At 38.5% G+C, this 17,504-nt stretch overlaps 1 protein-coding gene across 5 annotated transcripts in view; it reads right to left on the bottom strand.

Moving 5' to 3' along the window:
- Nucleotides 1-17,504, bottom strand: part of Nbeal1 (neurobeachin like 1) — a 180,894-nt gene that overhangs the window by 101,759 nt on the left and 61,631 nt on the right. For all 5 annotated transcript variants that reach the window (XR_012908177.1, XM_075951705.1, XM_075951706.1 and 2 more), the window contains 2 exons: nt 1,279-1,377; nt 611-1,191 (listed from right to left, as the gene is read on the bottom strand). Coding sequence is in view for 4 of the 5 variants with exons in the window: in XM_075951705.1 (XP_075807820.1) it covers nt 611-1,191; nt 1,279-1,377 (680 nt within the window). In the remaining variant the exon portion in view is untranslated. The remainder of the gene's footprint in view (nt 1-610; nt 1,192-1,278; nt 1,378-17,504) is intronic.

The following is a 17,504-nucleotide window of genomic DNA, read 5'->3' as shown; positions in this document are numbered from 1 at the left end:
GAGCAGTGGTTTTCAACCTTCCTGATGCCATGATCCTTTGATATACAGTTCATGTTGTAGTGACCCCGGCTATAAAATTATTTCAATGCTACTTTGTAACTGTAATTTTGCTACTGTTACAAAGCAAATATAATTATCTGTGTTTTCTAATGGTTTTAGGTGACCCTTGTGAAAGGGTCCTTTGACGCCCCCCAAAGGACTCACAACCCACAGGTTGAGAACCTCTGACCTAGAATAAAAGCACAAATTTTAAATCTTTTAAAGTATTCCAAATATCCAGAAAGCACACATAAAAGTTTTAATAATCATAAGGCATATTAAAAATTATTAGCTACCTGAGGCCTGAATGTTTTACATGAGAACACAACTCCTTCAGTGGAACAGTTTACTATTTCTTCTCCACTTTTATACTACTTTCATTTTTGTTTCCTAAAGTTACTCAGCATTTAGCCAGGAAAATATACAAAACACAGAATTATTTTGAAAGCAATAAAGCACTTCTAAACTATATACAGGCACAAGATAAAAAATTTCTTATAAACTGTTATAGATTCTTTATCCTACTTAAGAATGTGACAATTCATTTATATTCCACAATTTGTACCATTACCTATATAATTGTTTTCTTTTTCCTCCTTTGTTAGCAGTGTCAAGGGGTAATTGATCCTGATCTAAGCAAAACCAAGCAGAGAAGGAAAATGCAGACCCAGGCCATTTCTGAATGGCAGGCACAGAAATTCCTGCCATGCTATGTGACAAATTAAAATACTGCAGTGCACTCTCAAGATTGAGTTTCCGTGCCATTGTCAGAATTGCACGAGTCACAGGAATGGTATACGGGTGAATAAACTCAGATTCATCTACTCTCAGCAATCGTAGTAGTCGACGGATTTCTTCTGAGCTCACAGACAGACTCCCCAATGAACCATGAATTGTTATCAAGTTCTCAGCACAAGTTCGATGTAGGGAAGAATGGGATTCAAGGGTTTCAATGATTCTTATTCCCATGTTTGCATTCACACACATAGTTCGGCTCTGCTTATTAATACAACAAATTTTTTTCAGCCAATCAGAGATGAATATTTGTAGGTCATGTGATTCTAGCTCCGGAAGCCATTGGATAAGAACCAAGAGAGGATGGACATTACTAATGCCCAAAATACCAACTGAAGTATGATCACCTTCTACAGCCTGAAAAGTGACACAGAAGTAAAAGGTTAGTTACTATTCTTAAAGTTGAAACAAAGGAACTTCACATCATAATGGTTAAAAACTTACCATATTCATAAGTTCTTTAAGCAGTTCTAGTGATGGCTGACCCAAAGATTTCAATACCTCAAACATGTGCAGATAGCCAATTCTTTCTTTAAATACTTCCTAAAGGGGAAGACAACATATCAAAGCACATTTTCAATGATTAAATTTGTTGGAATATTAAATATTAAAAACTATTTGGTTAATAAAATCCAAGAAAAGACTATGAGTTCAGGTTTTTTTAATTATTCTTTTCATTGAGTTCTACATTTTTCCCTGCTCCCCTTCATATCTCTCCACTCCCCTTCAACCCTCTCCCAAGGTCCCCATGCTCCCAATTTACTCAGGAGATCTTGTCTTTTTCTACTTCCCATGTAGATTAGTTCTATATATGTCTCTCTTAGTGTCCTCATTGTTGTCTAGGATCTCTGGGATTGATTTGTGAGCTGGTTTTCTTTACTTTATGTTTAAAAACCACCTCTGAGTGAGTACATGTGATAATTGTCTTTCTGTGTCTGGGTTACCTCACTCAAAATGATGTTTTCTAGCTCCATCCATTTTCCTGCAAAATTCAAGATGTTGTTATTTTTTTCTGTAGTACTCCATTGTGTAAGTGTACCACATTTTCCTTATTCATTCTTCAGTTAAGGGGCATTTAGATTGTTTCCAGGTTCTGGTTATGACAAACACTGCTGCTATGAACATAGTTGAGCACATGTCCTTGTGGCAGATTGAGCATCCTTTGGATAGATACCCCAAAGTGGCATTACTGGGTCTTGAGAAAGGTTGTTTCCTAATTTTCTGAGAAATCACCACATTGACAATGAGGGCAGTTTTGTTCTCTGATTACTATCTATGTGCATCTATATCCATCCCCTCCCACAACCCTAGGGTCTTTTCTATGTTGCCTAAGCTGCCCTTAAAATTGCAACCCTTCTATCTGTCTCACCTATCTCAGAAACTGGGATAACAGGCATATGCCCTTGAACCTGACTGTATCAATCTTAGAATAGATGCCATATTATTTCTGTAATAATAATAAAGGCAGAAAAGTCCAGCAAAATGAAAAATAGACTAAATTAGAAACAACTGTGTTACAGAACTCTTTTCTGTATATTAACTTACATGACACTTCCTTTAGCTTCATCTTCCTCCCTCTCCTTCTTTCTCCCCCACCCCAAAACAGGGTTTAACTATATATAGCTTTGGCTGGCCTGGAGCTCTATGTTGAGAGAGAGAGAGAGAGAGAGAGAGAGAGAGAGAGAGAGAGAGAGAGAGAGAGAGAGAGAGAGAGAGAGAGAAACAGAGACAGAGACAGAGAGAGACAGAGAGAAGAAGGAAGGGAAAAACATCAAGACAGGGCTAGATTAAAAAGATTCCTGATTAGTGTGGTGTCCCAGAACTAGGAAGGTACAGACAGAAGGAATGAGTGTTTAAGGCCATCCCAGGCTATAGACTAAGGCCCAATTTAAATAACAAGGACTAGAGATGTAGCTCAGTAGCAGACTGGAGGCCCTGAGATAGATCTATAACAATGCTCAAATTTTAGTGGCCAAAATAGGAGTACAAAGTATTTTCTCTCTTCTCTCTGTGTCTAAATGATCTGGAGCATCAATTTCACATTAGCATTCCTAAAATCATGAACATTTTTTTAACTCAAAGATTAAAAATAAAATATAAGACTACCAAAAACCTAGAAAATACAAAAAACCTAGAAAATACAAAATCAGTCCATTAAATTAGGCAAAAATAGATACACCAACCATAAAAAGGTTTAAACAAAAACCCAGTTATCTCTATAAGGAATAGATTGCATGCCAAGGGTAAGAATAACGTTGTTTTGATGGGGAATCTCTGTTAGCCAATGATCTTTAAGAGGCCGGACCAGGTTAGGGTCTGACCTTTTGGGTACCTGGAGAAAACCACTGGCCTGCCCAGGGTTCTTTCTGTGGTTCCCATGCTACACAGCTGAGGCTGGACTTCTTGTTCCTGTTTTGTGAGTTTGCCCCTTATAATAAAGAAGAATATAATTGGTATATCTTGGAGTTAGCCTGGAATTCTTTGACCCGTGTCCCTCAACAACTGGCTTGGGGGCCATTACATCCACTTTTTGGGACCCCGGCAGCTCCAGCCAGCCACCATTGTGCGTGGCTCTACAGCAAGCTCTGGCCTCAGTGGCATCCCAGAGCCGCTATGGGTCTGGCTTCCCGGGCACGTTGCAAAGGCACAGGTGGGGTGTGGGGTTCCCTGGATGTCTCTGTTGGCATTGCTGCCTTCCTGTCCTTCCAGTACCCATGCTGCTGCTGCAGAGGGATCTCTGCAGAGTGCAGGGTCTGTGATTTGTACTGATGGAAGGCTCTGAATTTTCTCTTTATCCTCGTCACCAACTCTCAAAATCACTTTGATCACTTTAATAACTGATCCTAAATTAAGCATATCTTTCAGGATCTAATGGGTTAAAACCAATGTGAAAAGTCCTAGGTTAGGATTTTCCGGCCACACAGATACAATTGCGACACCTGCTGGCAGGTAACAGTTATTGCACATACTTCAATTCGATATACCTTATGACAAGTGAGATTTATAATGTCAACATAACAAATAATTTATCAATGCAAGACAACAGCTTTTTAACTTATACCATGTACGGAATTGTACAAGGTTTATGTAATTTCTATCCTACATCCCTATATTTCATACCAGGGATTAGCTTTGTATTTCATATTTTCTCCTTCAAAAATGGTTTGATAACGGAGCCATGAATGAGGCACTTTAAGACTGATAATGACTAGCTAAAAGGAAAAATCGGCACCCTGGAGAAGGATACGACCAATTTCATGGACCAAAGCCAGTCAGTGTTGGAGGGTGAAGAGACACTGTCTGAGAGAATTCATACTATTGAATGTATTAAGCAAAATCTGTTAAACAGTTATGACAGATTGATGGATAGGGTGCCTGTCCACGAAGGTAATATGTATGCCATAAAAATTATGTCCAAGATCCAGAGTAAGCGGGTGTAACCGCTGAGCAAGTGAGCCAGAGCCAGAGACTGCTGGAGTCTCAAAGTGAATCTGGGACCTTCAAGGAAGTAGGCAGGAACCAGAGATCTCTGCAGGGCCAGGCGTGAGTCTGGGACCTCATAGGGAATAGGCCTTATCCAGGACCTATGTAGGCCTGGGCATTGGTCTGGGACTTCAAAGGAAATAGGCAGGAACCTGGAACCTCTGCAGGTTTAAGTGTGAATCTGGGATCTCTGCGGGAGTAAGCCAGAGCCAGGTCCTCTGCAGTTCCAGGCGCACCCGAGCCTGGGAACTCCGAGGCAGTAGATTGGAGCCAGAAACCTTTGCAGGACCAACTCCAGGCAAGGGACATCCACAGGAGGGGATCCAGACCAAGATTTAAAGAAACCGGTAAAAGCCAGTAACCTAGTAGGCCTGAGACAACAAACTCCAAGGGAGCAGAGAAAAATACAGGAGCACTGAGCTATCACCAGGAACACAAAGTAACCAATGGGTAAACTAAAACTGTGGCACTGACTGTACCATGAGGAACAACCATCTGAACTTTGGATTCTTTGGCACCTAGAAGATTAATCAACAGAATCTCAGACACCCCAACCACACCTATTAGAGAAAAAGATGAGTAGGAAAGGTAAGAACACATTCAACACCACAAAGAGCAACACAATACCAGTAAAACCTAAAGACCCTACAACAGCAAGACTTGAACAACCAAATATAGATGAAGCAGAAGAAAATGACCTAAAAAATAACTTCAAGAGAATGTTTAAAACTCTTAAAGAGGAAATGAGAAATTCCCTCAAAGAAATGGAGGAAAAGACAAACAAAATTTGGAAGACATCAGCAAATCCCTCAGGGAAAATCAAGAAAAAGAAATCAAACATATGAAAGAAACTATTCAAGACTTGAAAACTGAAATAGAGACAATAAAGAAAACACAAGCCGTGGGAATTATAGAAACAGAAATCATGAGAAATGATCAGGAACCATAAGAGCAAGCATGAACAGCAGAATACAAGAGATGGAAAGGAGAAAGAATCTCAAGTACTGAAGATACAATAGAGGAAATAAAATCATCAGTTAAAGAAAACATTAAATCTAACAAAAGCTTAACCCAAAATATCCAGGAAAAATGGGACATCATGAAAAGAAAATTTAAGAATAGGTATAGAAGAAAGAGAAGAAGTTCAACTCAAAAGCACATAAAATATATTTAACAAAATCATAGAAGATAACGTTCCCAGCCTAAAGAAAGATATGCCTATGAAGATACAAGAAGCTTACAGAACACAAAATAAATTGGATAAAAAAAAAGTCCTCTCGCCAAATAATCAAAACACTAAACATACAAAGCAAAGAAAGAATATTAAGAGCTGCAAGCAACATATAAAGGAAGACCTATCAGAATTACACCTGACTTCTCACTGGAGACAATGAAAGCCATAAGGTTATGGTCAAGTGTTATGTGGACATTAAGAGACCACGGATGCCAGCCCAGACTACTATACCCAGCAAAACTTAAATCACCATAGAAAGGCAAAACAAGATATTTCACAACAAAACTAGATTTCACCAATACCTAGCTACAAACCCAGCCCTACACAAAATACTAGAAAAAAAACCTCCCACCCAAGGAAGTTGGCTACACCAACAAAAACAGACAATTGATGGTCTCATTGCAGCAAATCCCAAAGAGAAAAACACACAAATTAACATTACTAACAATGAAAAGTAAATTAACAGGAGATAGCAATCACTGGTCATTAATATCTAACAAAATAGACTTCAAGCTAAAATCAGTCAAAAGAGACAAAGAGGTCATTTCATATTAGTCAGAGGAAAAATCAATCAAGAAGAAATCTCAATACATCTTTGCCCCAAATACAAGGGGACCTTCATATGTAAAAGCAACACTTCTAAAGCTTAAATAACATATTAAATCCCACACACTAATAGTGGAAGACTTTAGCACTCTACTCTCACCACTGGACAGACCAGCCAGACAAAAAATGAACAGAGAAATAAGAGAAAAGATGTTGTGACTCAAATGGACTTAACAGACATCTATAGAATAATCTATCCAAACAGAAAAGAATACACCTTCTTCTCAGCATCTCATGGAAGCTTCTCAAAAATTGACCACATAATCGGTAACAAAACAAACCTTAACAAGTAAAAAAAAAAATGGAATAACCCAATGTACCTTATCAGATCACCATATTTTAAAACTAGAAGTCAACAGCAATACGAATTCCAGAAAACCCACAAACACATGGAAATTAAAGAATGCTCACCTGAATCATCAATGGATCAAGGAAAAAATAATGGGAGAAATTAAAAACTTCCTAAAATTCAATGAAAATGACCACACAACATACCCAAATTTATGGGACACAATGGAAGCAGTGTTAAGTGTTCATAGCACTAAACACTTACATGAAGAAGTTGGAAAAAAACACACCAGTGAATTAACATAACAATTGAAAATTTTAGAACGAAAAGAGGCAAACTCACCTAAGAGAACTAGACAGGAAATAATCAAATTGAGAGCTGAAATCAACAAAATAGAAACAAAGAAAACAATACAAAATATCAGTGGTTCTTCGAGAAAATCAATAAAACAGATAAACCTCTATCCAAACTAACCAAAAGGCAGTGAGAGAATACCCAAATTAACAAAATCAGAAATGAAAAGGACATAACAACAGATATGGAGGAAACACTGAGAATCATCAGATCATATTTCGAAAAACTGTACTCCATAAACCTGGAAAACTTAAAGGAAATAGACAATTTTCTGAATATCACTTACCAAAATTAAATTAAGACTAGATAAGCAAATTAAACAGACCATTAACTGCTGAAGAAATAGAAACAGTCATCAAAAGTCTCCCAACCAAAAAAGGCCCAGGACCAGATAGTTTCAGCTCAGAATTCTACAAGACTTTCAAAGAACTAATACCAATACTCCTCAAATTATTCCACACAATAGAAACAGAAGGAACATTGCCAAACTTTTTATGAGGCTACAATTACCCTGATACCTAAACCACAGAAAGAGACATTACTAAGAAGGAGAATTACAGGCCAATCTCTCTCATGAACATTGATGAAAAATACTAAATAAAATACTAGCAAATCGAATCCAAGAACACATCAGAACCATCATCCACCATGATCAAGTTGGCTTCATCCCAGAGATGCAGGAATGGTTCAACATACAGAAATCTGTCAACCTAATCCACCATATAAAAAAACTGAAAAATAAAAACCACATGATCATCTCGTTAGATGCTGAAAAAGCTTTTGACAAAATACAACATGATAAAGGTCTTGGAGAGAACAGGAATACAAGGAACATACCTAAACATAATAAAGGCAATAAACAACAAGCCAACAGCCAATATCAATCTAAATGGAGAGAAACTCCCAGTGATTCCACTGAAATCAGGAACAAGACAAGATTGTCCACTCTCTCCATAGTCAATATAGTTCTTGAGGTCCTAGCTAGAGCAATAAGACACCAAAAGGAGACCAAGGGGATACAAATCAGAAAAGAAAAAGTCAAACTCTCACTGTTTGCTTATGATATGATAGTTTACATAAGCAATCCAAAAAATTCTACCAAGGAACTTCTACAACTTTCAGTAATGTAGCAGGATACAGGATTAATTCAAAATAACCAGTAGCTCTCCTGTACACAGATGACAAAAGGGCTGGAGAAGAAATTAGAGAAAAAAACACCCTTCACAATAGCCACAAATAGCATAAAATATCTCGGAGTAACTCTAACCAAACAAATGGAAGACTTGTATGACAAGAACTTTAAATCTTTGAAGAAAGAAATTGAAGAAAGAAATTTCCACAAAGTGGAAAGATCTCCCATGCTCTTGGGTAGGCAGAATTAACACAGTAAAAATGGCAATCTTACCAAAAGCAATCTACAGATTCAATGCAATGCCCATCAAAATCCCAGCAAAATTCTTTACAGACCTCGAAAGAACAGTACTCAACTTCATATGAAAAAGCAAAAAACCCAGGATAGTCAAAACAATCCTGTAAAATAAAAGAACTACTGGAGACATCACAATCCCTGACTCCAAACTCTACTACAGAGCTACAGTACTGCAAACAGCCTGGTATTGGCATAAGAACAGACAGAAGGACCAATAGAACCGAATAGAAGACCCGGATATTAAGCCACACTCCTTCAAACACCTGATTTTTGATAAAGAAGCAAAAAGTATCAAATGGAAGAAAAGATAGCATATTTAACAAATGGTGCTGGCATAACTAGATAACAACATGTAGAAGAATGAAAATAGACTGATATCTATCACCATGCACAAAACTCAAGTCCAAATGGATCAAAGACCTCAAGATAAAGTCAGCCACACTGAACCTTACAGAAGAGAAAGTGGAAAGTACACTTGAACGCACTGGCACAGAAGACCACTTCCTAAATATAACCCCAGCAGCACAGACACTGAGAGAAACAATTAATAAATGGAACCTCCTGAAACTGAAAAGCTTCTGTAAAGCAAAGGGTATGGTCAACAAGACAAAATGACAACCTACAGAATGGGAAAAAAATCTTCACTTAACCCCATTTCAGACAGAGGTCTGATCTCGAAAATATACAAAGAACTCAAGAAATTGGTCTTCAAAAAAACACATAATCCAATTTAAAATAAAATGGATTTCAGACCTAAACAGAGAACTCTCAACAGAGGAATGGCTGAAAGACACTTAAGAAAATGTTCAACATCTTTAGTCATCAGATAAATGCAAATCAAAACAATACTGAGATTTCAGATATTTTTATTCCCCAGAGAACTTAGACAACAATGAGGACACTAAGAGAAACTTACATAGATCTAATCTACACAGGGATCTCTCTCTCTCTCTCTCTCTCTCTCTCTCTCTCTCTCTCTCTCTCTCTCTCTCTCTCTTCTCTCTCCCTCTCTCTCATTCCCATGTAATACTGCTGAGGTGAGACTTTTTGTTCCTGTTTCGTGAGTTTGACCTTATAATAAAGGAGACGCACAGAGGCGGAGCGGCGGCGGCGGCCAGACGCACAGAGGCGGAGCGGCGGCGGCCAGACGCACAGAGGCGGAGCGGCGGCGGCCAGACACGGCGGAGCGACACCGCATCCAGGAAGAGGCTTTGGGAGACCAGCGCGGCAGCAGACGCAAGCAGCAGAGTCAAGCGGGCAATAAGGAGAGCAGATCGCCCTACTACAATCAAATCAAAGAGGTAGGCCTTTGTTTGGCCAGGTCACTGGCAAACGGGGAGCCTGGTCCTGTCCGGAAGACACTTCGGAGGGGTGAGAGGGTTCTTGGCCTGCGGCAGAAACCAGGAAACAGAGCGAGGGCATTTTGTAAGCAGAGCCCTGGGCCAGCAGGGAAACCTGATCCGGTTTTTAAAAGACCCATTAGATAGGATTAATAGGAGGAGATGGGCAGACGCCAAGGCAAGAACTCACCCAATAATCTGAAAAACAACATGAAAACACCAGAACCCAAGTTTCTTACAACAGAAGTATTTGAACAATCTAACACAGAAGAAGTGGAAAAAATTGACTTTATGAACGCAATAGAGTCCCTTAAACAACATGTAAAAAATGCCCTTATAGAAATGGATGAGAAGTATAACAAAAAGTTTGAAGAAATGAGTAAATATGTACATGATACCCTGGGAAACCAAGATAAAACGATCAAACAGGTAATGGAAACAGTTCAAGAATTGAAAACTGAAATGAAGGCAAGGAAGAAAATACAAACTGAGGACCAGCTGGATATGGAAAATCTAGGTCAACGAGCAGAGTCTACAGAAACAAGCATAATCAATAGAATACAAGAGATAGAAGAAAGAATCTCAGATGCTGAAGACACCATAGAGAAAATAAACGAACAGATCAAAGAAAACAGCAAAACCAACAAATTCTCAACACAAAACATTCAGGAAATATGGGACACAATAAAAAAACCAAACTTAAGAATAATAGGTATAGATGAAGGAGAAGAGTCACAGCTCAAAGGCCCAGAAAATATATTCAACAAAATTATGGAAGAAAACTTTCCCAACTTAAAGAAAGATATTCATTTAAATATTCAAGAAGCATACAGAACACCAAACAGACTGGATCAAAGAAAAACATCTCCTCGCCATATAATAATCAAAACACAAAATATACAGGTTAAAGAAAGAATATTAAGAGCTGCAAAGGAAAAAGGGCAAGTAACTTATAAAGGTAAACCGATCAGACTTACACCTGACTTCTCTATGGAAACTATGAAAGCCAGAAGGTCCTGGATAGATGTTCTGCAGAAGCTAAGAGACCATGGATGCAAGCCCAGACTACTATACCCAGCCAAGCTTTCGTTCACTATAAATGGAGAAATCAAGACATTCCAGGATAAGAATAAATTTAAACAATACGTAGCCACAAATCCAGCCCTACAGAAAGTAATAGAAGGAAAATCACAACCCAAGGAATCCAACACTGCCAACACTGCCTACAATAACCCAGGCATCTAGTGACCCTTCACCAGCACATCTCAAAGAAGGGAGACACACAATCTCTACAACCAAAAGCAATAAGAATAACCGGAGTAAACAACCACTGGTCATTAATATCACTTAATATTAATGGGCTCAATTCACCTATAAAAAGGCACAGGCTAAAAGATTGGATACGAAAACAGGATCCAACATTCTGCTGTTTGCAAGAAACACATCTCAACCACAAAGACAGGCACCTACTCAGAGTAAAGGGTTGGGAAAAGGTGTTTCAAGCAAATGGTCCTAAGAAAAAAGCAGGTGTGGCCATATTAATTTCTAACAAAACTGACTTCAAACTAAAATCAATCAGAAGAGACCAAGATGGTCACTTTATACTCATAACAGGAACAATTCATCAGGATGACGTCTCAATTCTGAATATCTACGCCCCCAATATAAAAGCACCTACTTATGTAAAAGAAATATTACTAGAACTCAAAGCAGACATCAAACCACATACACTAGTAGTAGGAGACTTCAACACACCTCTCTCTACAAGGGACAGGTCAATCAGACAGAAACCTAATAGAGAATTAAGAGAATTATTGGAGGTAATGAAGCAAATGGACTTAACAGACATATATAGAACATTCCACCCAAATAGGAAAGAATATACCTTCTTCTCTGCAGCTCATGGAACCTTCTCAAAAATTGACCACATACTTGGAAACAAAGGAAACCTCCACAGATACAAAAAAATATCAGTGTCCACCTGTGTCCTATCTGATCACCATGGATTAAAGTTAGAAGGCAACAACAATGCTACCCACAGAAAGCCGACAAACTCATGGAAACTGAACTGTCAACTACTGAACCACACCTGGGTCAAGGAAGAAATTAAGAAAGAAATTAAAGTCTTCCTTGAATTTAATGAAAATAAAGAGACAACATACTCAAACCTATGGGACACAACGAAAGCAGTGCTAAGAGGAAAGTTCATAGCACTAAGTGCCCACTTAAAGAAAACGGAAAATGCATACATTGGGGACTTAACAACACACCTGAAAGCTCTAGAAAAAAAAAGAAGCAGACGCGCCCAGGAGAAGTAGAAGATTGGAAATAATAAAACTGAGGGCCGAAATCAACAAAATAGAAACACAGAAAACAGTCCAAAGAATCAATGAAACAAAAAGCTGGTTCTTGGAGAAAGTCAACAAGATCGACAAACCCCTATCCAAACTAATTAAACGACAGAGAGAGAACACACAAATAAATAAGATCAGAAATGAAAAGGGGGACATAACCACAGACACAGAGGAAATTCAGAGAATCATTAGATCTTACTACAAAAGCCTGTATAACACAAAACTGGAAAATATAAAAGAAATGGACACTTTTTTAGATAAATACCATATACCAAAGTTAAACCAGGACCAGGTGAACAATCTAAACAGACCTGTTAGTCGTGAAGAATTAGAAGAGGTTATCAAAAACCTCCCTACCAAAAAAAGCCCAGGACCAGATGGTTTCAATGCGGAATTCTACCAGAACTTCCAAGAAGAGTTAATACCTATACTCCTTAATGTATTCCACAATATAGAAACAGAAGGGTCATTACCAAACTCCTTCTATGAAGCTACAGTTACTTTGATACCAAAACCACACAAAGACTCAACCAGGAAGGAGAATTACAGGCCAATCTCACTCATGAACAGCGACGCAAAAATCCTCAACAAAATACTGGCAAACCGAATCCAAGAACACATTAGAAAAATTATCCATTATGATCAAGTAGGCTTCATCCCAGAGATGCAGGGCTGGTTCAACATACGAAAATCTATCAATGTAATCCACCATATAAATAAACTGAAAGAAAAAAATCATATGATCATTTCATTAGATGCTGAAAAAGCATTCGACAAAGTTCAACACCCCTTCATGATAAAGGTCTTGGAGAGAATAGGGATACAAGGATCCTACCTAAATATAATAAAAGCTATTTACAGCAAGCCAACAGCTAACATTAAATTGAACGGAGAAAAACTCAAAGCCATCCCACTAAAATCAGGAACACGACAAGGATGTCCACTCTCTCCATACCTCTTCAATATAGTGCTTGAAGTTCTAGCAATAGCAATAAGACAACATAAGGAGATCAAGGGGATTTGTATTGGAAAGGAAGAAGTTAAGCTTTCATTATTTGCAGATGATATGATAGTATACATAAGTGACCCCAAAAATTATACCAAAGAACTCCTACAGCTGATAAACACCTTTAGTAATGTGTCAGGATACAAGATCAACTCCAAAAAATCAGTTGCCTTCCTTTACACTAAGGATAAGGAAACAGAGAGGGAAATCAGAGAAGCATCACCTTTCACGATAGCCACAAATAGCATAAAATATCTTGGGGTAACCCTGACCAAGGAAGTGAAAGACCTATTCGACAAGAACTATAAGTCTTTGAAGAAAGAAATTGAAGAAGACACCAGAAAATGGAAGGACCTCCCTTGCTCTTGGATTGGGAGGATCAACATAGTAAAAATGGCAATTCTACCAAAAGCAATCTATAGATTCAATGCAATCCCCATCAAAATCCCATCAAAATTCTTCACAGATCTGGAGAAGACAATAATCAACTTTATATGGAGGAACAAAAAACCCAGGATAGCCAGAACAATCTTATACAATAAAGGATTGTCTGGAGGCATTACCATCCCTGACTTCAAACTCTATTACAGAGCTACAGTATTGAAAACAGCCTGGTATTGGCATAAAAACAGAGAAGTCGACCAATGGAATCGAATAGAAGACCCTGACTTTAACCCACAAACCTATGAGCACCTGATTTTCGATAAAGGAGCTAAAAGTATACAATGGAAAAAAGACAGCATTTTCAACAAATTGTGCTAGCAAAACTGGATGTCAATCTGTAAAAGAATGAAAATAGATCCATATCTATCACCATGCACAAAACTCAAGTCCAAATGGATTAAAGACCTCAATATCAGTCCGAACACACTGAACCTGATAGAAGAGGAAGTGGGAAGTACTCTACAACACATGGGCACAGGAGACCACTTCCTGTGTATAACCCCAGCAGCACAGACACTAAGGGCATCATTGAATAAATGGGACCTCCTGAGGCTGAGAAGCTTCTGTAAAGCAAAGGACACTGTCACTAAGACAAAAAGGCAACCCACTTACTGGGAGAAGATTTTCACCAACCCCGCAACTGACAAAGGTCTGATCTCCAAAATATATAAAGAAATCAAGAAACTAGACCGTAAAAGGCTAATCAATCCAATTATAAAATGGGGCTGAGCTGAACAGAGAATTCTCAACAGAAGAACTTCAAATGGCCAAAAGACACTTAAGGTCATGCTCAACTTCCCTAGCGATCAGGGAAATGCAAATCAAGACAACTTTAAGATACCATCTTACACCTGTCAGAATGGCTAAAATAAAAAACACCAATGATAGCCTTTGCTGGAGAGGTTGTGGAGAAAGGGGGACACTCACCCATTGCTGGTGGGAATGCAAACTTGTGCAACCACTCTGGAAAGCAGTGTTTCGGTTTCTCAGGAAATTCGGAATCAACCTACCCCTGGATCCAGCAATACCACTCTTGGGAATATACCCAAGAGAGGCCCTATCATACAACAAAAGTATATGCTCAACTATGTTCATGGCAGCATTGGTTGTAATAGCCAGAACCTGGAAACAACCTAGATGCCCTTCAACGGAAGAATGGATGAAGAAAGTATGGAATATATACATATTAGAGTATTACTCAGCAGTAAAAAACAAGGACTTCTTGAATTTTGCATACAAATGGATGGAAATAGAAAACACTATCCTGAGTGAGGTAAGCCAGACCCAAAAAGAGGAACATGGGATGTACTCACTCATATTTGGTTTCTAGCCATAAATAAAGGACATTGGGCTTATAATGCATGTTCCTAGAGAAGCTAAGTAAGAAGGTGAACCCAAAGACAAACACATAGGCATCCTCATGAATATTAACCTTCATCAGGCGATGAAAGGAGACAGAGACAGAGGAGCACGGGACAGAAATCTCAAGGTCCAAATCAGGAGCAGAAGGAGACGGAGCACGAGCAACTCAGGACCGCGAGGGGTGCACCCACATACTGAGACAATGGGGATGTTCTATCGGGAACTCACCAAGGCCAGCTGCCTGGGTCTGAAAAAGCATGGGATAAATCCGGACTGGCTGAACATAGAGGACAATGAGGAATACTGAGAACTCAAGAACAATCGCAGAGGGTTTTTGATCCTACTGCACGTACTGGCTTTGGGGGAGCCTAGGCAGTTTGGTTGCTCACCTTAGGAGACCTGGATAGAGGTGGGCGGTCCTTGGGCTTCCCACAGGTCAGGGAACCCTGATTGCTCTTCGAGCAGATTAGGGAGGGTGACTTGATCGGGGGAGGGGGAGGGAAATGGGAGGCGGTTGCGGGGAGGAGGCAGAAATCCTTAATAAATAAATAAATAAATAAAAAATAAAAAAAAAAAACAAGTTCCAAGCCAGCCAAGAGTGAAACCCTATCTCACAAAAGCAAAATACAAAATAAAATAAAATAAAACCCTGCAAAAAAAAAAAAGAAAAATATAATTGGTATAGCATAAGAAAAATATAATTGGTATATCATGAAGTTAGCCTGGGATTCCCTGACCCGTGTCCTTCAACAACGTATTAAGAGAAACTTTGTCATAAAGCCTCTTACTTACAGAGGGAAGGTATGGGCCCTAAGCATATTAAGTATATACTCTAGCACTGAGCTACATCCCATCCTTTTACACAATCTTTAAAATGTTAAACCATGAAAGGTATTACAGTAAAACAAACAAACAAGCAAAACCCCCACCTTTAAATGACTTAAACAGCCTTGAAGATTTGAATTTCAGAACAATAGTATCAATTTGTTTTTCTAATAAGTGAACCTCTAAGTGCTTAAAATGATTTCCCTTAAAACAAAAATAAAACCCTTATATTAAGTGGCAAGTAAAATCAGAAATCAGACTATAAAGTCTGAAATAAACTTAACAAGGATTATAATATTTCAAGGAATATTCCTGAGAGCAGAAAAGTGGAGAATATAGTACTTCAGGGTGGAGATCAGAAGTTAGGATGATGATCATGTCACTAACACACATTATATAATTAACTATGTGTCTGGTATGTTACCCAGATAACTCAAAATACTTAGAACCACTCAATGAGCTAATATCAGTATATGAGCATAATCAGATGAAATTGCAGTCAGGACAGTGGGTTAGAACTGATATAAGGAGCTAGACGGACAGTTCAGCAGTTATGAACACCAACTGCAATTCCAGAGGACCCGGGGTTCCATTCCCAGAACCCACATGGCAGCTCAGAACTGTCGGTAACTTCAGGTCCAGAGGATCGAACACCCCCACACAGACATATATGCAGACAAAACACCAATGAACATAAAAATTAATAAATCTTTAAAAGAAAGAGAGAACAAACATAAAACCTAGCTTAATGATCACAAGAAATAAAACGGAACTCTATAGCCACACATATTGGGAAAACAAGTTCCATACTGGCAAGGTAACCACATGTGAAAAATACTCATACTGTGGATAGTTATAAACTAACTAATTAGCAAATATGATTATTTTATTAATAAATAGCTATGCTGGGAAACTTAATTATTTAAGCTCAATAACCATACTATACACTCTCAACACGAGCAGTAAGACCCCCTCTAATCCCAACAATGTGACCCTCTTTTAACCAAGGCTGTAAATAGTGTGCAGCTCCTTCATCAATGTAATTTTTTTGGTGGTTTTTTTTTTTGTTGTTGTTGTTTTTGTTTTTGTTTTGAGACAATCTCACTGCATAGCCGTGGTTAGCCTGAAACTGGCAATGTATAATAGGCGGGTGCCATCTGAGTGCTGGGACTAATGATATATACTACCATGTAAAGTCATCAATAGCTTTTAAAATCCTGCAGTATCCATAAGGAGTTTGTCTGTAAATTTATCAGCAAATTATAAGAAGGTGAGCTATTTTTGTAAACTACTTGACAGGTATTAGGCTTTATACACTTTTGATATAGATATAAATAATTTGCTCTGGTATGAATCTTGATTTATTGATACAAATTTAAGGTCAATTTTGTTATATGTAGATTTCTGCTCTTGATTAAGGATTTGTGATTGTGTAGCTCATTTAAAAAATGTAATGCATCATTAAGAAATATAGGTTAATAGATAGTCATCTATAATAGTCAAGATTGTAGCCATGTTAGTTAGGTTTTCTTCAAATCTTTCAGAGACCTTCAGAATATGGCATTTAAAATGTTTTAAGAACTTAAGACTTTTCATGACAGTGAGACACATCTGCTCCTGGCAGCACCAATTACTTTGAGAGGAAGATGGGCATCGAAGAGGCTCCTTAGCCATTTGGGCAAGAAACTGCTCTTGCCTAGACTGCTTCACTGGACATGCAGTAGCCACAGAGACTGCTGAACTTGACTAAAGGTGAGATGGTCTTTCGGGGTTCCTGCTTCATGAAAGAGTCTGCCAGACATTCTGCAGGACACAGAAGAAAGTGACTGAACCGTCTTTGAAATTTCCTGCTTCATGGAAAAGTCTGCTGGATACTATGGACCTGCAGGCTAAAGATGGATGCCCCAATGGTACAGAAGAACTCTGGGTGACTGTCCAGGCAGT

Source organism: Microtus pennsylvanicus, chromosome 17 (assembly GCF_037038515.1).
Source record: "Microtus pennsylvanicus isolate mMicPen1 chromosome 17, mMicPen1.hap1, whole genome shotgun sequence".
In the NCBI taxonomy this organism is placed as follows: Eukaryota; Metazoa; Chordata; class Mammalia; order Rodentia; family Cricetidae; genus Microtus; species Microtus pennsylvanicus.
The sequence above is the reverse complement of the archived record's forward strand: the minus strand, read 5'-3'. Positions and strand labels throughout refer to the sequence as shown.